The sequence below is a fragment of the Mustela lutreola genome, chromosome 2 (assembly GCF_030435805.1).
Source record: "Mustela lutreola isolate mMusLut2 chromosome 2, mMusLut2.pri, whole genome shotgun sequence".
Lineage (NCBI taxonomy): Eukaryota > Metazoa > Chordata > Mammalia > Carnivora > Mustelidae > Mustela > Mustela lutreola.
This window is the reverse complement of record NC_081291.1, coordinates 107,837,788-107,857,619: the sequence shown is the minus strand read 5'-3', so window position 1 is coordinate 107,857,619 and position 19,832 is coordinate 107,837,788. Positions and strand designations below refer to the sequence as shown.

Sequence of the window (19,832 nt, the reverse complement as noted above, 5' to 3'; positions counted from 1 at the left end):
ACATTATATATGCTTATTACCCACTATAACCAGCACACATTTTTTCCCCTGTAGCATTACTAGGTTTGTGTCAATTTGTCCTTTTACTTTTGTCACCTGTGGCTGACTACAATTGAAGTAGAAATCTGGTGTCTGGAAGAGATCACAACCATCTTTTATCTGGTAGGCCAATGTGAGACTGGCCCCTGATGACATTCCTTTTTTTTCTTTTTCCATTTAAAAAACATTTTTTTAATTTAAACTCAATTAACATATAGTGTATTATTAGTTTCAGGGTAGAATTCAGTGATTCATCAAGTCTCATACAATAGCCAGTGCTCATTACATCACATTCCCTCCTCAATGTTCATCACCCTGCTACCCCATCCTCCTACTTTTCTTCCTTCCTGCAACCCTCAGTTTGTTTCCTATGATTAAGGGTTTCCTATGGTTTGTTCATTCTCTGATTTCGTCTTTTTTTTTTTTAAGGTCTATTCAAATTTTCTATTTCTTCTTGAGTTGATTTCAATAAATAGATCGTATCGTTCTAGGAATATATCCATTTCATCTAGCTTATTGTCATAGAATTACTCACAGTATTCTTTATAACCCTTAGTATTTCTGTAGGACAATAGCAGTGTTCTCCCTTTCATTATTGAGTCTTCTTTTTTTCTTGGTCAGACTACCTAAAGCCTTGCCGGTTTTATGGATCTTTTTGAAAAACTAACTTTTGGCTTCATGACTTTATTCCTACTGTTTCATTCTCTATTTTATTTCTGCTCCAGTCTTTTTTATTTCCTCCCTCTTCCTGTTTTACAATCAGTTTGCTAGTTCCTTTTCCTAGTTTAAGATAGATGGGTTTGAACATGATTTGAGATGATTTTAACATAGGTCTTTGCCGATATTAATGTCCCTCTAGGCACTGCTTTAGCTGCATCACATAAATTTTGGTATGTGATTTTGTTTTCATTGGTCTGAAAGTATTTCCTAATTTCCTTCATGATTTCTTCTTGGACTCACTGGTTATTTTATAGTATGTTACTTAATTTCCACATATTTGTGAATTTTTTGGATTTTTCTTCTGTTACTCATTTCTAATTTCATTTCATGGTGGTCAAAGAACATATGTTGCATGGTTTAAAGCCTTTCAAATTTACTGAAATTTTTTTAGTGGCCTAACATATAGTCTACGCTATATGTTTCGCATGCACTTGAGAAGAATGTGAATTCACTTTTGTTGTGTGACGTGTTCTATAGATTATATCTGTTATGATTATACCTATTACCTATTATTTATTATATATCTATCATTATCTTGTTGGGTTTGTAATGTTTATTTTGTTTTGTCTGTTTTTTTTCTTTGTTTTGTTTTTTGAGAAAGAGAGAAGAGAGAGCACAAACAGGGAGAGGGAGAAGCAGGCTCCCCACTAAGGAGGGATCCCCCCAATATGGGGCTCTACCTCAGGACCCTGGGCTCATGATCTGAGCCAAAGGCAGATGCTTAACTGACTGAGCCATCCAGGTGCCCTATTCTGTGGTTTATAGTGTTGTTCATATCTATTTCCTTGCTAACCTCCTGCCTAGTTGTTTTACCCATTACTGAAAGTATTTATGTCTTCAATTCTTATTACTGAACTGCCTGTCTCTTCCTTCAATTGTCAGTTTTGCCATATGTATTTTGTGCCTCTCCTAACTGCGTATTTGTAGGTATTGTGTCTTCCTGATGGATTGACCTCTTTATCATTATAAAATGTCCTTTGTCTCTAGTAATTTTTGTCTTAAGGTCTATTTCAGCTGATATTAGTACAGTCATTGCAGCACTCTTCTGGGTACTGTTCACATGATTTATCCTTTTTATCCTTTTACTTTCAACCTATTTGTGTCTTTGAATCTAAAGTATGTTTCCTGCATGAGTTCAAGCCCCACACTAGGTGTGGAGATTATTTAAAAATGAATAAATAAAAATAAATGGTCATTTAAAAAAATAAAAGTAAAGTATGTTTCTTGTAAACAGTGTATAGTTGGAACATCACTGAAATTTTATAAGAAAAAGTTTTCAAGAAATAAGGGGAAAATACATTAAAAAGGCATACCCTTTTCTGAAACTGAAGAAAGTATTACAAAGACAAAATATATAAGAATAGCCATTAAATTTTTGGAAAAGAAAAAAAATAAGGGAAAACTTATCCCACCAGATACCAAGACAGACTCATTATGAAAATTATTATAACTAATATTAATGGTATTTGACAAATAGACAAATACATTAGTGAAAAAGAGTATAATACAGAAAAATATCCACATATGTATAGATGTATAATATTAAATCAATGGGGAGAAGATTAATTATTCAATAAAAGGTGTTAGGATAAGTGGCTTCCATTAGTAAGAAAACAAAATTAGATTCTCAAAACTAAAATCTAGTCACACTACATGAAACTGAAAATTACTATGAAATGATAGAAAAATATCCTATAAGTAATAATGGGATAGAGGAACTTTTCTAGGTAATACACAAAAACCCATTTTTAAATTTCTGTATGATTTAAAAAAAAAAAAAAAGCGCCATAAACAGACAATGCAAATTTAATTACTGCAACTAAAGCCTGTGGCTTGAGAAAGAGCATTAAAAAGTGAATTCACAAAAAAAAAAAAAAAGTGAATTCACTTCCAGGTCCACCATTTCAAAGTCCCCCATTTAAAAAGTGAAATTTAGGGGCACCTGCGTGGCTGAGTGGGTTAAGGGTCTGCCTTTGGCTCAGGTCATAATGGGGTTCCCTGCTCAGCAAGGAATCTGCTTCTCCCTCTGCATCCTCCCACCTCCCACCTCCCATCCCCCACCCCCACCCCCTGCCTGTACTTGCTCTCTCAGTCACTCTCTCTCTCAAATAAATAAACAAAATCTTTTTTTTTTTTAAGTGAACTTGACTTCTCAAAATATCAGGCTTGAGTTTTTTTTAATTTTAAAAATGAAGATAATTCCTACCTCACAATATATTTTAATGTTAAATGAGGATAGCTATAAAAGCATCTAGTATGAAATCTGTTTACCACATTATAGAAGCTTGTTCTTATTTCAACTTAAGTTGGTATTACATTACATTATTACATTAAATGAGGAATTACAAGTTACAATCAGGAATAGCAGGATTCCTGTATTTTGGTTCATGATAAAACTACTATATAATTATAATAATACTTCTATAATATTAAAAACTACTTCATAATAAGTGAAAACACATTTCCCCACATCCCTCACCCACTATGTTTGCCACATAAAGACAGAAGATAAAGTGGCAATACAGCCAGGACCAGCACCCGTTTAAGAGCAAAACATAATCAATACAGATATAGTTAGATAGCTACATCTTATGTCATGTCTTTCACCCATTAAAACCTTTCTCCCCAAAATATATTTTCTAAGATTTTTTTCCTAAGTTCTCCAATAAGTATCATATCTGAAACAGAATCTACAAATGAAAAACCTTCAGAATGGTACACAGTAAACACTGCTAAGGATAAAACATAAATGTATATCCGGTAAAGACTGAAATTTCGAAGACTTGTTAATGCCAAAATTTTTATTTTTGAAAACTGCTTAGAGCAAAACTGTTTCACAATTCAGAAAGTGCAAATTAATTACTTCCTGTGAACCATAGTAAGATTAAAAAAAGGAAAGGCACAATTTTTTAAAAAATTTTATAAAATTCTAAAGACCAACTACATAATTAATTCAGAGTTCAAACAAATTCAAAGTTCTCCAAAATATGTTGGTCAAAACGGAAAATTCCCACTTAAAAATAAAGTATGCTTAGACACATGTACTTTCTTGTAGATTTTTAGATGAATAAGATTTTGACCTTTAGACTGGTTTTTAAAAAACTATAAAGGAAATTTTTAGTTACACAAAATTACACAATGAAATGTGCCTTTCAATCTAAAGACAAAACAAACAAAAAAATGTTCATTGGAATGTAAGAGTAACCATTGGTTTTATTCAAATTACTAAAAACAATGTTGCAATAAGCAACATCCTTCTCTCCCTATTTCAACCAATCCCTATTTTCCTTATGAACTTAGCAGGCAAATTAATGTTTAGAACTTGAACACTGCTGAAATTTTTCTTCAGCAAGATCTACCTTCTGCATCAATTCTACAGCACCCAAGGCAGTTATACCCCCATGCCAGACTTAAATTTCCTTAAGAATCATTTATAGAGGAAAATAAAAGTAAGAATTAATATTAAAACAACACAACAGATCAGAACACTACAAAAATAGTGCAGCTGCCTTGCTATCAAAAAGCAAAAAGAGGGAACCTGGGTGTCTCAGTCAGTTAAGTGTCTGCAGCAGGTGTTGGGGGAAGTCAGCATGGAGCTTCTCCCTCACCCCCCACTCATTTTCTCTCTCTCAAATAAGTAAAATCTTTTAAAAGTAAAATCTTTTCAAAAAAAGATTTTAAAAAAAGCAAAACCAAAAACAAGCTCACCCCTCACAAATTTTCTTTTCTAATATGAAAGTTTCAATATATCACTCACAAAATGCATATACTTTTAAAAGTCAAGTTTCTCTTATACATAAAGAATATGGATAAAAGAATTCTAAAATATTCTTTTCAAATGCTATACAAACTTACACAGTAATGGGGTTATAGAAAGACTGGAAAAATTAGGAACGTGAGCGACGAGACTTTTATTTCTTGGCATACTTCCATCTATTACAAATCTTATCTAGTTCCAAAAATGTATACCAGATATTGGGAGTTCTTTGAATCTTGATTTCTCTTCCCAGCTTGCAGCCAACAATAACTGGAAGCAACTGGAATAACTGGAAGCAACTCTTTTAAAAAAATCTCTAATACTGAATTAAAATAGGATATTATATTCAAGTTTAACAAAGTTCACTACAATATTCCATACAACTTAATCAGTATCTTTCCCTCTTATTTTACATTCAATGATTCCTTTCTTTCAAAAACAAAGACATCACATGGTTTGTGAACACCACCAGTGGTTACAAGTATTTCCTTATCACTTCCCTCAACTTGATTTTTTTTAAAAATCAAACTTAAAATGAAGTAAATTAACAGAAGCCACATTTTCTAGGGGGGAAAATGCTGTATTACTTCATTAAAAAAACAAACAGCCAAGTCATATAAATAAAAATTCACAAAAAGCAGAATCTTCTGAGGTACACTTTAAAAATTACTTCATTTGCCACATAGTCTGGATTCTAACCTGCAAAGCTGTCCTAAGCAAGTCATGTGTGTCCCCTCGGGTCCTTTTAATTCACACCCAACACAACTTTCAAAAACTAATACCAACAACAGCTATTAAACCAGACGCAGCCTTTTACAACCAACAGTCCTAAGCTCCAAATAAAATTAACACCCTCCTCAAAAAAAAAAAAAAAAAAAAAAAGCAAAAGTCAAAATAAAACAAAAAAAAGTTCTTAAACTTTCTCTTAGAAGTAGGAGTTCCTCGGTTTTACAGTTTTTTTCTTGTCAGTGGAAAGAGAATGGGAAATCAGTGATAAGAATGAGAACAGTTAGTTCCCAAGAGAAGGATGCAGGAATTTACAACTCAGGCTTGGCCTAGAGATCAGCAGGCAAATACACACCAATGCTCAGGGAAAAGCTTTCAAGAAATGTCATTATCTAACGCCAGTCCTAAGGCCTCATTTTTTTAAGGCCTAAGGACAGCCCTATACGTGCACCGTACAACACAATCTATCAAAACTATTCTCCGGAGTTTCCCAAGATGCCCGAAACGTAAAGAGCAAGTCCTCTAGACACCCGCAGGACCGCCTCCTCTCACAGGAGAGGGAGGCCAACTCCTGTGAAGACGAGGGCCACCACGTCAGTTTCGGTGACAGATCCACTGGGAGCATCCGACCGTGATCCGCGCCCTCCCGGGCCGACGCTGCTGCAAGAGGAACAGACATGCAATCTTCAGGGCCCTCCTACTTCCGTTCTCAAAACAGAAATGCACAGTTTCTCCTAGTCCTCACCGCTCAGCCCCGTGCCTCTCAGCGGGGAGAGCTCAAGTGGAAAGAAGAGCAGTCTCTGACCAGGGTGGATAGAACGCGCTTAGTCAAAGCATTTCCCCCCAGCGACTCCGGGGGCAACCGCCAGCGCCTCCCTGAGCGCCCCCGCCCCGGGCAGGGGACACGCAGGCAGCAGCAGCCCCAGGTCGCCCCACTCCTTCCTCCCCGGAGTAAGGGGAGCGGAAAAGCGCAAAGAGGAACTAAGTGAACTGCAAAAGGGTGCCCTGCAAGCTCCTCAAGGAGGGGGTGGGGTGCGAGTGGAAACGGGAAGGAGCGGAAGGAAGGGGCAAGGAGCAGCCAGAGGAAGGGGACGAGAGCGCGCGCCCGCAAAGGGCACGACTCTCCGGGGACGCGGCTGCACCCTGGTTCCTCGAAGCGGACGGGTGCTCCCGGCCTCCCGAGCGCTCCTCCCCGGGCAGAGGCCGAGGAAGCGAGAAGAGGACCTCCTCGGCCCAGCCTCAGCCCTCAGCAAGGGTCGGTCCGGGCTGCAGTGCCCTGGCCCGGTCCGGAGCTGCAACAACGGCCGCTGGCCTCGTCAGAAGACGCGGACCGCAGGGCCCTCCGCGCGCTCAGCGGGCCGGCTTTCACGCCCCCATCCCCGAGGGGTGGGGGCCGCTCCGGGGTGACGGCAGCCCGGCGCCCGGCGGCCTCGCCGGTTACCTGAAGCGGGGCGAGTCCTTCAGACACTCTTCGAAATCCACCGTCATCTTCATCCTGCCTCCGCCTCGCCTCGAAGGCGGCGCTGGAAGAGCCGAGAGAGCCGCGGAAGCGGCTGCGCTGGGGACCCAGACAGCGACGGCGAGCGCACGGCCGCGACTAGCGCTGCGCGGAGCTGCGGAGGGCGCCTTGCCCGCTGGTCATAGCAGCCGCGAGGACGGTAGCAGCAGCGGCGGCTCGTCAGGCCCCAGTCCGGCCCCTCTTCCTCCCGCCCCCAGCCGAGCGCCGGTCACAGAGAAACCGCCCGGGAGTGACAGCCTCCGCCAGCCAGCCACGAACCCGGCGGCCGGTGGGTGGGGCTTCCGGCAGCACCGCCCGCGGGCGCTCCGGCAACGCACCTGAGCGACGGTAGTTCGAGCCAATGAACAGCGCGACCGTGGGTGCCGCCTTGCCACCGCAGTCCCCGAGGGCCAACCGGGATGCGCAGGAGTCGTTAGGCGGGACGCGCCCGTTGCTGGGAGGCCGGCTGCTGAGGCTCCTTGGGAAGGAAGTCACGTGGCTGAGCGCCGCGCTTCCCGCGGAGCCCCCGCCTCTTCTCAGCCCCGCCCTACCGAGCTGCCAACGCGGAGGAGCCGCCGCCTGCAGGTCTGAGGACTCCTACAGCTTTGGCAGAATTCTGAAGAGTAGAAATTATCAAAGGAGGAGATAAACTGATCCGCCGCCTCCTTGTTACAGAAAATGAGGTCGGGAGAGAAGTGAGGGTATCCTTAATGACAAAATCCCTTCCTTCACTTACTGACTTCATCTCTTAATAACTTGGAAATCTCTCCCACGTTTGTCTTCTCATATAACTAAGAGACTACTTCCTGAAGGAGCTGGTATTTGGGGCGAGCATGGAAAGATCAGGATTCCGACAGGCAGGCGAAGTAGGGCGTTTGGTGCGGAGGCAACGCTTTCAAACTCGAAGACAGTCCTCCTTACTGATAACTTTTCTCTCAGTAGCTTTCACCGGTTCAAAGAAGTTAGGGTTGTGAAAATCAGCCTCACTTCCTTATTTGCCACACCAGCCCACTGGTCCACAGTTGGTTCTAGGAGCCCTCCAAGATATGCATCATCTGATCCGACGAGGCAGGTATTTACCATACTTCTGGTTTTAAACCATACTTCTGGTTTTTTTTTTTTTTAAAGATTTTATTTATTTATTTGACAGAGAAATCACAAGTAGATGGAGAGGCAGACAGAGAGAGAGAGAGGGAAGCAGGCTCCCTGCGGAGCAGAGAGCCCGATGCGGGACTCGATCCCAGGACCCTGAGATCATGACCCGAGCCGAAGGCAGCGGCTTAACCCACTGAGCCACCCAGGTGCCCCCATACTTCTGGTTTTAATATAACATCGACTGTTAAAAAAAAAAAATCACAACAATAGATCCATTTTATTTAAATGGAACCCAACCTAAAAAGCATAAGAATATCCATAAAATGGAAGGAAATTTAACAGTATAGTGGCTCTGAGCGAGAGCTTGCAGGCAAACTTTCTGGTTTTGCCTCCTATCTTTTCTTCCTGTAAAATGAAGCTGATAGAGTTGCCCTGAAGCTGAAGTAAGAACTCTGAACACAACACAGTGCCACATAGTAACCATTCAGTAAATGCTGGCTATTATCATAATTGTACCACTTTATTCTTCAGTGCTATAATCAAAGTTTAAATGTAAGCCTTCTCACTTCTACTGCCTAAAGTCTTATATAACCATTTTGACCATCTGGCTAAGTGTAGCTCGATGGTAGGATGGTAGGATGTTTTACATAACCACTGGTTGTATCTTGATCTCTTTAGCACCTTTTAGAAGTTAACAATATAATTTTGAGACATTTCAAAGAATATACAAGCATTATATATGTTTCTTCTTTGGTTATAAACTTGGTTTCTTTTTTTATTTTTTTAAGGTTTTTTTTTTAAATTCTAATTAGTCAACATACAGGTCTTATATTGATTTCGGGTTTACAATATGGTGATTCAGCACTTCCATATGTCACTGTGCTCATCAGGACAAGTGCACTCCTTAATCCCCATCACCTATTTCACCCATCCCCCCCTAACAATGATCAGTTTTTTCTCTATAATTAAGAAGCTGTTTCCTGATCTCTCTCTCTCTCTCATTTTTTTCCCTTTGCTTATTTGTTCTTGTTTCTTAAATTCCACATATGAGTGAACTCATATGGTAATTGGTTTCTTTTTTATTTTTTTTAAGATTTTATTTATTTATTTGGGGCACCTGGGTGGCTCAGTGGGTTAAGCCACTGCCTTCGGCTCAGGTCATGATCTCAGGGTCCTGGGATCGAGTCCCGCATCGGGCTCCCTGCTCAGCAGGGAGCCTGCTTCCCTCTCTCTCTCTCTCTCTCTGCCTGCCTCTCTGTCTACTGTGATCTCTCTCTGTCAAATAAATAAATAAAATATTTTTTTAAAGATTTTATTTTTTTTAAGAAATATTTATTTATTTATTTAAAAAGATTTTATGTATTTATTTGACAGACAGAGATCAGAGGCAGGCAGAGACATAGGAAGGGAAGCAGGCTCCCCGCTGAGCAGAGAGCCCGATATGGGGCTCAATCCCAGGACCCTGGGATCATGACCTGAGCAAAAGGCAGAGGCCCTAACCCACTGAGCCACCCAGGTGCCCCGGTTTCTTTTTTAAATTGAATTGTATATCCCTGGAATCTACCCACCTTCTTTTGATAACTGGAAACCATTGGCAGTTAAGACTTAAGTGTCCTCAGACAGTTTAGTTGGTCAAGCCAACCTCTTCTAGATTTATAACTTCTGTGTCAGACTTGGAGAGTTGGTCATTTCTACATTTAATTGTATTCCTGATGCATGACAGCTAACCTGTATATACAATAACTTGTTTCAATGCTTCAACATAGTGTAACCTTTTGGAAGAGGCCTAACTTGACACTTTGGGATTCAAAATTAAAATTCAGCTGCCTGGCACCATCAATGAAAATAACTCAACTAAGCTAATCGTTAATAATGAACATTTTCTTTCTGCAGACAGCTAAATTTATGTACATCCAGTTAGTGTAATGCTGTCAAAAAAATTTTTTTCTGGGGCGCCTGTGTGGCTCAGTGGGTTGAAGCCTCTGCCTTCAGCTCAGGTCATGATCCCACAGTCTTGGGATCGAGCCCCGCATTGGGCTCTCTGCTCAGCGGGGAGCCTGCTTCCTCCTCTCTCTCTGCCTGCCTCTCTGCCTACTTATGATCTCTGTCTGTCAAATAAATAATAAAAAAATTTTTTTTTAAATTTTTTTCTGCCCTGTGGTAAACCAAGCATTTGGGGTTGTCAACCGTAGGGTATGTCCTAAATTTGAAAATACTGGAAGTGGGTTAGGGTGGGAATAGTGAGTCTTAGAAGTATAATACTACTATTCTTTGACTAATGAAAACGAGGGCCCCAAGGTATAGAAATAACTGGCTGGGAGACTCAAGCTAACTACGGTCCCATGTCACCAGACTCTTAACAGCAAACCACCCGTTGTCCCCTCTAGAATTTGGCCTTTAGTCTACGGCCATACCACCCTGAACGTGCTCTGATGTCAGAAGCTAAGCAGGGTCGGGCCTGGTTAGTACTTGGATGGGAGAATTTGGCCTTTATAGGTGTGGCTCTATCCCCCTGTGAAACAGCTCCTTTTCATCCATTTCATTTTAAAGATGCAGCTCAAATGCCACTTCTTTCAGGAAGCCTTCTCAGTTTGCCAAAATACAGACTTCTCTTTTCAACACACAGTGAAAGTTAGTAAGGGATATAAGTGATCAGACCTTAAATCTCACAAATATCTTTTCCCCCGACTTCCCAGTCCCTTCCTCCGAAACCTCTGGAACCCTGTGTACTCATAGCCCTTCCTTCCCAGAATACTTCTGATTTTCTCTGAGGATTTTTTTTTTTTTTAGATTTTATTCATTTATTTAGAGAGAGAGCACGTGCGCATGCGCGTGCACATGTTGGGGTATGGGCAAAAAGGGAGAGGGAGCAAGAATCCCAACCAGACTCCCAAGCTGAGCAGTAAGCCCATCATGGGGCCCAATCTCACAACACTCGGATCATGACCTGAGCCAAAATCAAGAGTGACACACTCAAACGACTGAGCCACCCAGCCACCCATACTCTGAAGATACTTTTAACTGTATATCCTCTTGAGTAGAAGTTGTTCATTACCCTTTCCCTGATCCCCTTGGCCAGGATACATTGTCAGCAAGAATCTAACTCTTGACAACTTAACAACTTAACACTCCACCTTCATACAAGAATTCCTTTTGGGGGCCTAATGTCATCTAGCTACACCACTGTCTTACTGTCCTCGTTGCTCTTCTCTACTAATTTCTCACTCACTTCCTGCCTTAGCCTGGCTAGAGCCTGGAGTTATGATGAAGGTAACTATGGGCAGCTACTGGAACTGGGTAACTAAAAAACCCAGACACCTGTGGGAACTGGTTCCCTTCTCCTGGTAGCTGTATCCTCAGTCTTTCTCACCTACTGCCCAACTCTCAGCAGGTGGCCTCTCTGCTCTGTGTAGGTTCTAGTCCTCTGGAAGACTAGCTGGCATATAATCCCTCATTGCTACTGGTTTCTTCAACAAACTAGGTGTCGGATGGCTATGGGGGCCCAAGCAGATGATGTAAGTGAATGAAGCTGGCCTGGTGTAAGCAGCCTAGAGGGGCAGTGACTCAGGTGAAGAGGGAAGCGTGTGCCCTGTGTAACTGCTCAGCTCCAGGATGTTTTTGCCATATCAGACCTTCAGATTCTATAAGAGAAGCCAAATAGCCAGATTTCAGTGTGGAACCTCCCCAATTTTCAAATGTTGGCAACACTTTCAGAATATTAGAAAACATTGCGCAGGTCACAAAAATAAATTTCAGAGCCACTCTGCAACTGCTGTGTATTTTTTTTTTTTTACAATTCTTGATGTATCCTTTCAACCTTTGCTCCTGGAGCTTATCGCTTTAATCTGTTTCCTAATTCCCAGATCCCAGGAGAAAACAGATTAACCCAGCTCATCTTTTCATCAGAGGTCACACAGGTCCCCAGCCAGCAAATAGAAGGGTCGGATTACCCAATTTAATCATTCCTACAGGAAGGTGGGTCAGGATGGAGGCCACAGGACAGTTGCCTAATAGACAAGGCAATTTCCCCAAAAGAGAGTATTAGTCCCATAAAACAAAGCTGGCAAACTCTCATGTTTGGCCTCTGACTCACAGTCCTCCACCCCAACTCCTGCCACCAGCTAAGGTGATTTAAACATTCACTCATCCTTTCTTCATTTAATAGTATCCATTAAGCAGGTATGCTGGCCAGACACCATGGCAGGCTCTGAGGTTTACACGTGAGATAAAACAGTGTTTCCCCTCTAGAGCTCTGAGAGCTGCTCATACTCAAGACAGCCGTTTCTCCTGGAGAAGGAAATAGGGTTCTTATATCTTGCAGCCATACGGAATCTTGAAAAAGTAAGAGGAAAGGAAAGGTGAGGAAGGTTTTTCCAAGGACCTTTAGTCACAGGGAACTGTGTGGCTAGTAAAAGTAAACAGTGACCAGATACAAAGGATTTTGCCACCCTAAAAAATTCGTATTTTAAGGCAATGGGAAGCCATTGGAAGAATTTAAGCCTGCAGTGACACAAAACAGTTTGACTATTAAAGGAGAGTACCTCAAGGGGCTGGGGCTATCAGGACTGAGACCAAACACATAGCAGTCAAGAGGTTTTCAACCAAGGCCATTGCAATCAGAAGATGTTTAGGCAACAAAATCAAAAGGATCAACTAAATGTGAGGGAGGAAAAAAAGACTAAACTCCCAGGTTGACTCCAGGTTTCAAGTTAGAGAATGATTGGTAGGACGTGGTGCTGTCATCTATAGAGAGGAGAAAATTTGTCTCTTTGTCTCAAAATATGTCACTTTGGACAGTCCTTAAATATTCCCACCTTAAACCTCATCTCACCCATTCCATTCACAAGCTCGGCCTCAAATGTCTCCTGCTGTCTCACTCAAATACATTCATTTCAGACACCCCAACCCTACCCCAGGACTCTCTTTATCTCCTAGGCTGTTGGTATCCACGGGTCTTGCCTTCCTCCACCACCTCAACAACTCCATTGCAATGCCCCCAAACCTCTTCTCAGGTCCTGCCATGACCATGTGACATACCCAGCACTAGATCAAAACAAGCATTTCCTTTTTGTTTCCCCCTCCTAGTTTCTGAGCAATACTAGTCACAATTTATATCTCAAAGCAGTGGAAGCCATTGGAAAAATTTTAAGCCAGGGAGTGTGATGTGATCTGATTTGTATTTTAAAGGGAGCAGAGTAGGCAAAAGGTGAAAGCTTTTAACGCAAGTCCTGGACACAACATACTTAGGGTTTTCAACTGTCTTTGTATTATTTATCTGTGGTCTGATCCCTGGCCTGCTGGTGCAATGGCTATTCTGAAACTTGCCATCCAAGCTGTGGCCCACGTCTCTCATAAACTGTAGATAATTTTGACTCTTCACAAAGAAAATAGGAATCACTGGGTGGGAACATTCTCCTAGCCCTGACCCACATTCTCAAGCACTTTCCCATCTTCTTTACTTCTTATCCATCTATCTCAAAGGAAAGTGCCCCTCTTCCTTGTGCTCTAGATCTCATATCTTCCATTCTCCTCTGAGAATGGCTCTATCAATTATCCTTTTTCTCTGCATGCTCAGCCTTTCTCTCAAATGACCTTTCTTTTCTCTTTGAAGACAAGAGAAAGAAAAGCATACACCCTCTGTATCAGAAAGGATCTGTGTGTGCACATGCACTTGTGTGTGTATATAAGAGACACTATTTGAGTGAGGCAAAAATAAAGAGTTCATTATTAGATAGGATGGTTTTACCCTAAGCCCATGATAGGCCATGGACGTTGGGAAGGATTTGGAACCAGGACCTGTAAAACCTGGATGCTGCTTCCTTTCCATCCTTTCCACACATACTGCGCCCTTCTGAAATTTTCACCTGATTCTCTAGGTCCGGCTCTTAAGATGAACCGAAAAACTAGAGAGAAAGTATCTTCTCTTTTGGCCCAAATTATCAATTTCTTAGGGAACTATTAGCCTAGCTGGGGTGATGTACCCCATCAAGGGTCAATCAACTACAGCAAGGGGGCAGTGTGTACATACATGGCTTCCAGAAGCCCACCCCTATAACCTGTGTTAGGGGATCAGTTAGCAAAGAAGGGAGACATATGAAATGAACAAATTCCCCTTTGGCTATCGCCAAATCTCCCTCCACTGCTTTCTAAGACTCTTAGAAGTACAGCCTCCCTGTTTTCTCCTCCTATTCATTCCACTATGCACAGCATTCTCTTCTCCACTCCCTACCCACCCCCACCAACTGTTTTCAGTAAGGCCACTCTCCATTTGACAAACCAAAGGATGCTTTTCAGTACTTGTTTTTCCTGATATCACATTAGCACCTGACACTGTTTGCAGCCTTTTCATCTTGAAAACTCATGCTTATAATTCTTCACTGCCTACAGCTATGATTTTTAAACTTTCCTTAATCACGGAATCCTTTGTTGAAAAGAAAAAGTCTTTCACCCTTGCTCACCATTAAATGGATAATAGTGAAGCTGATAGGGTTGAAATGGATGGGAGAGGCAGAGCCCTGCCCACCTTGCTCCACTCCCCACCCCGGATGACTCACTGGTAGGCTCCAAGGGGTGTTAGAGCTCCACTGAGAAATACATAATTTGGAAACCACAGATCTGTTGGGTAAGTTCCCAATTTCTTAATTTTAAATGTAAGGTTCCTTTAGTATCCAGCACCCACAAACCTTTCCTGTCTTCATTGCTGCCAATCTGTCTACTCTAAACGGGTTTATCCATCCACAAAGGAATTCTCAGGGGCTTCTGTGTGCTGCTTTCTCAGTGCCCCCTCGTGCACCATGTCTCCTCTGCCCGAATGGGCCTCCTCCCTCTGTGTGCCTGCGGAGCTCCTGTTCATTATTAAAACTTGGCTTCACGGGCATCTCAGGATCTCCTTCCTCCCAGTGACCTGACTTCTCTTTTGTGCTGTGGTCCTTTTTTGTTGCTGTATGTAACTATTAGAATAGAGTTCAGTATTACAATTTGATATTTTTATACCCATATTCTCTTTGGACCTGGAGCTTCTGAGTAGTGACATTATTTTCGTCTTTGTAGCTCTAGATCCTAGCCCAGTGGCTGGCACTTAGTGTCTGATAAGGGTTGAGTAAATGGATATATTTCTCTCCCACAGGGATCTCTTCCTTATTCAAATCCCCATGATTACTTGTGCACATGTATGTATTTCTCCAACAGATTAGGAGCTCAGAGGATGATACTTGGATGTTAGGGTGATTTGAGGATTATATAAGATACACAGAACAGTGCCTGACAAAGCCTGACTCCTCCGTAGTTTTTCCTCCTGGCTATGTAACAGAATCCCCTATAGAGTTTTTCTTTGTTTGTTTTAATATAGATTCATAGGCCATACTTACTAAATCATATTTTCCAGAGAGGGTACTGGGCGGCTGTCACACAGATGATTCTGAGGCACAGCCTTCACTGAAACTCAATAAATGCTAATGTTCATTTTGTAACTCCAGAATCTGGCACAGAGACGAGCCATGTAGTAGGAGCTCACTAAATATAGTAGATTGAATTCAAATATATAATGTTTTCAATGTGTAGAATGTTACATTTCTTATATCTAACAAGACGGGTTTAAGGCAAAGGTAGATTTAGGTTAAAGGGGCTCAGATGACAACTTCTCCGTCTCTCATTTCTGGGTTTGTATACAGTGAGCTCTCTCCTGCTCTTCCCACCTCCCACCCCTTCCCACCTTCCTGCCATTTTTAATTAGTTGGAAGACTCATTTTCTGTCCAACTGTCATCCCCGGGGATCCCAAAAAACTAATGTTTCTAAGCAGTTTTGTAATCTTCTGATTTGGCTGCGGCCTGCCTCTAAGGGCTATCCTGAAAGTCGTCCTCTCTCATAACCACCACACTGTGCCCACCTTCCAGACCTCAGTGCCACTGCTTTGGCTCAAGCCTTCAGTATCTCTTGCTTACTAACTCATAGCATTCCCTGCGTTCAGACCAGCCTTCCTCAGGTCTAAGGCAGGATTATTGCTACTCATACTCATCCTTCAAAATCCATTTCAGATGTCACATTCTCCAGAAAGCCTTCCTTCCAGATTTGAGCCTCATATTTGTATTCCCAATACACCCAGTGTGTACTTCCCGTCAAAACACTTACCGTACTGCCCTTCCATAGCTCACAGGCAGGAACTGACCCTGTTATTTCTGTGTCCTGGTATAAGATACAGTGCCCAGCTATTAGTAGATGCACTACAAATGTGTGTTGAAGCTGTTTGTCTCCAATCCTCTTCTCATACTTTAAGCTCAAGTAATGACAAACTGTGTTTATAGTTCCCCAGGTGTACTGTGCTGTCCCAGGTTCCTGGACCCCAGCTACTTCATGCTGCTTCCTTCACAGAAAAAATAACTTCCAAGACATGCCTTGTACCCACCACCCAGTCCCGAGAGGTATTTTTTCTTTACTTGCAGAACATCTTTATATCTCTGGTCAATTTTGTGTTGCAACTATCTTCTCTCAGTTGTGGATGCTCTATTTTGTTGTATGGTGACTTTTAATTAATAGAAGAAATTATTTTTAAAGTAGCCAAATCTATCTTTTTGTTTATGATTTGTGCTTCTTGTGTTTGAAGGAATTCTTCCATACCCTGGGATTATGAATACATTCTTTCATATGATCTTCAAAAATTTTGTTCCTGTCATGTAAATCTTTAATAACATGTGGACTCAATATTTATGAGTAATGCAAGATAGCTACCTTAAAATATATAGAGAGAGGGACACCTGGGTGGCTCAGTGGGTTAAAGCCTCTGCCTTCGGCTCAGGTCATGATCTCAGGGTCCTGGGATCGAGCCCTACATCAGGCTCCCTGCTCGGAGGGGAGCCTGCTTCCTTCCTTCTCTCTGCCTGTCTCCCTGCCTACTTGTGATCTCTATCAAATAAATAAATAAAATCTTAAAAAATATATATATATATAGATAGATAGATAGATAGCTCCTTGTCTCAGTGCTGTGCATATGCTATGCTGTGGAGGAAAACTCCATCCTAATAGATTACTCCTTGTTTGGTTACATATCTATGTCCCTTTACTAGCCTGTGGATCCTTTATCCTTCTCTGTGTATATTCACTGTCTAGCATAGTTCCTTGCATTAACGTTCAATACATATTATTGAGTTTGCAAATGTACTCTTAAATCCATAACATTGTAGACTATCTGAGCTAGGAGGAACCTAAAAACATTGTCCTGTCCTGTCCCTTTATTTTACAGGTGAGGAAATGGAGGCCCAGTGAGTGAGTGATCTGTGTACTTAGGAGATCACATGGGGTTCCAGTGCCTGAGCCAGGGCTCTGCACACTGTTTCCTGTTTCTCCTAAAAGCCTAGGCACCAAGTCAGTTCCACTTACCGTGGACATCCAGCACCTGAACTAAGGGGCCAACTGGCAAGGACAAAGAGGGGCACTGGTGTCTACCACCATGGCCAAGGATTAATGTAATTAATCCTGACAAATCAGAAAGAAAAAGAAAGAAAAGACCAAGAATGGTCATAATAAAAAGTGGAAGAAATACAAATGGGTAAAAAATTACTGAATTCAGAAATCGAACGCACGGAAGGTAGAAAGGAGTACTTTTCCTCCTCTCTCAGAGTGTAAAGAGCAAAAAGAACGCCTTAGGAAACGGTCCACTAGGATTATAAACTTCCTGAGAACAGAGGCTGTCTGTTTTGCTCACCACTACATTCCTATCATGTGGCACAGGGCCTGGCAGATAGTTGGAGCTCAATTACTATTTAATATTATTTTTTAATTTTTAAAAAATTTTATTTATTTATTTATTTGACAGAAAGAGAGAAACAGTGAGAGAGGGAACACAAGCAGGGGAAGTGGGAGATGGAGAAGGAGGCTTCCCACTGAGCGGGGAGCCTGATGCGGGGCCTGACCCCCAGACCCATGACCTGACCCAAAGGCAGATGCCACCCAGGCACCCCATTATTTAATATTATATAAATGACTAGTACTTGTGTGTACTTATAAGATAGGGGCTTTCCTTATTGCAGGAGGAGGCTGGCAGGCAGATCCCAGTCCCACAGCCTTCCCTCTGCCACACACAACACAGGAGCAAAGGCTCGTTCTTCAAAAGAAGCGTGGCTGGTGGTGCTTCAGGTTCTGAGAGCTCTGGCTCATGAGAAGATAAACTACTTTCAAAAAGGAAACAGGAAACATGTATAAAGGAAAAATTAAGTAAATATTGGTGAGACTGTGCAGTCAGAGGTTTACGCAAGCTATTAGTAGGAGCACAGAACTTTTCTGGACATTTTGGCAATATGTATCAAAAAGCTAAATAGGTGTATCTTTTCAATTTATCTGAAAAGACAAGACACATACACATATGCATGTTTGCTGCAGTGCTGTTCCTAGAGGAAGAAAGGATATAGCCTAAGTTTTTCACTAGTACATTGGTTGAATAAATCACAATATATCCATACAATAGAATACCATGTAAGTTATTCATTCTGTTATTCGTTTGGGGGCAGGGGGTGGAAATAAATTCAGTGCTACCAATGAGTATATGTTTTGCTTCATTCCTTTATGTAGTATCTTTTTTTGTTGTAGACAGTTATATATTTTTAAAAAAATATTTTGGTGTTTTTTTTTTTAAGATTTATTAATTATGTTTAGTGGGGGCAGAGGGGAGGGCAGAGGAAGAGGGAGAGAGAAATCCTAAGCAGACTTTGCACTGAGCACGGAGCCGTGGCAGGCTTGATTTCAAGCACTGAGATCAGGACCTGAGCCAAAACCAAGAGTCATTCGCTTAACCGACTGGGGCACCCAGGGGCCCCTTAAAGATTTTATTTTTAAGTAATCTCTACATACCATGTTGGGCTCAAACTCACAACCCAGAGATTATGGACCCCATGTTCTTCTGACTGAGCCAGCCAGGCGTCCCTTATATTACTATTATATTACTATTATAATCAGAAAAATTTTTTTCAGATCCATTTTCCCAAGAACAATGGATCCTGAAGAATTTCAAATTTTATCTACTTACTTTCTTTTAATCATTTATATCATGCATATTTCTTGAATTTAAAAATATTAAATAATAATTACTAAGTAAAGTTATTAATTATTAGTTAAAAATGAAAGTTGAAAAAAAACTAACACCTTATAGAGAAGAGTAAAAAGTTATGCCAAAAACCTAGCTTTTTCTTTTCTTTTTTTTTTTTTGGACAAGGCTAAAAATGAAATACACTGTTAATGTTGTTCTAGTTAACTAAAGAAAGATGGGACACCTGAATGGCTCAGGGTGTTGAGCCGCTGCCTTTGGCTCAGATCATGATCCTAGGGTCCTGGGATTGAATCCAGCATCCATCGGGCTCCTTTCTCAGTAGGAGCCTGCTTCTCTCTCTGCCTCTGCCTGCCACTCTGCCTGCTTGTGCACACTCCCTCTCTCTGACAAATAAATAAATAAAATATTTTTTAAAAAGGTGGGGGGTCGCCTGGGTAGCTCAGTCAGTTAAAGCCTCTGCCTTTGGCTCAGGTCATGATCCCAGGGTCCTGGGATAGAGCCCTGCATGGGGGTGGGGGGGGTTGGGGGGGTGGGTGTGTGGATGGGTGGTCTCTGCTCAGCGGGGAGCCTGCTCCCCACCACCTCACTGCACCCCCTGCTACTGTGATCTCTGTCTGTCAAATAAATAAATAAAATCTTAAAAATAAATAAATAAGAAAAGAAAGAAAGAATTCAAGCCAGCACATTAAGAAAGACATTATCCAGGGGCGCCTGGGTGGCTCAGTGGGTTAAGCCGCTGCCTTCGGCTCAGGTCATGATCTCAGGGTCCTGGGATCGAGTCCCACATCGGGCTCTCTGCTTGGCGGGGAGCCTGCTTCCTTTCCTCTCTCTCTGCCTGCCTCTCTGTCTACTTGTGATCTCTCTCTGTCAAATAAATAAACAAAAATCTTAAAAAAAAAAAAAAGAAAGAAAGAAAGACATTATCCAGAATTCCGAGAGGAATCTGTACAAGCTTAATTTC

At 41.8% G+C, this 19,832-nt stretch overlaps 1 protein-coding gene and 1 long non-coding RNA gene across 5 annotated transcripts in view; one reads left to right on the top strand and one right to left on the bottom strand.

Moving 5' to 3' along the window:
- The window catches only part of ACAP2 (ArfGAP with coiled-coil, ankyrin repeat and PH domains 2), a 144,068-nt gene extending 137,069 nt beyond the window's left edge, over positions 1-6,999 (bottom strand). For all 4 annotated transcript variants that reach the window (XM_059163093.1, XM_059163095.1, XM_059163094.1 and 1 more), the window contains exon 1: positions 6,684-6,999. In XM_059163093.1, the coding sequence (XP_059019076.1) occupies positions 6,684-6,736 (53 nt within the window). In that variant the 5' untranslated portion in view covers positions 6,737-6,999. The remainder of the gene's footprint in view (positions 1-6,683) is intronic.
- A 91-nt stretch (positions 7,000-7,090) lies between these two features.
- On the top strand, positions 7,091-18,401 carry LOC131824700 (uncharacterized). Its single transcript, XR_009350935.1, has 3 exons — positions 7,091-7,812; positions 16,137-16,253; positions 17,859-18,401. It is a non-coding gene; the product is annotated as an uncharacterized LOC131824700 (long non-coding RNA).
- Positions 18,402-19,832: the final 1,431 nt, after the last annotated feature.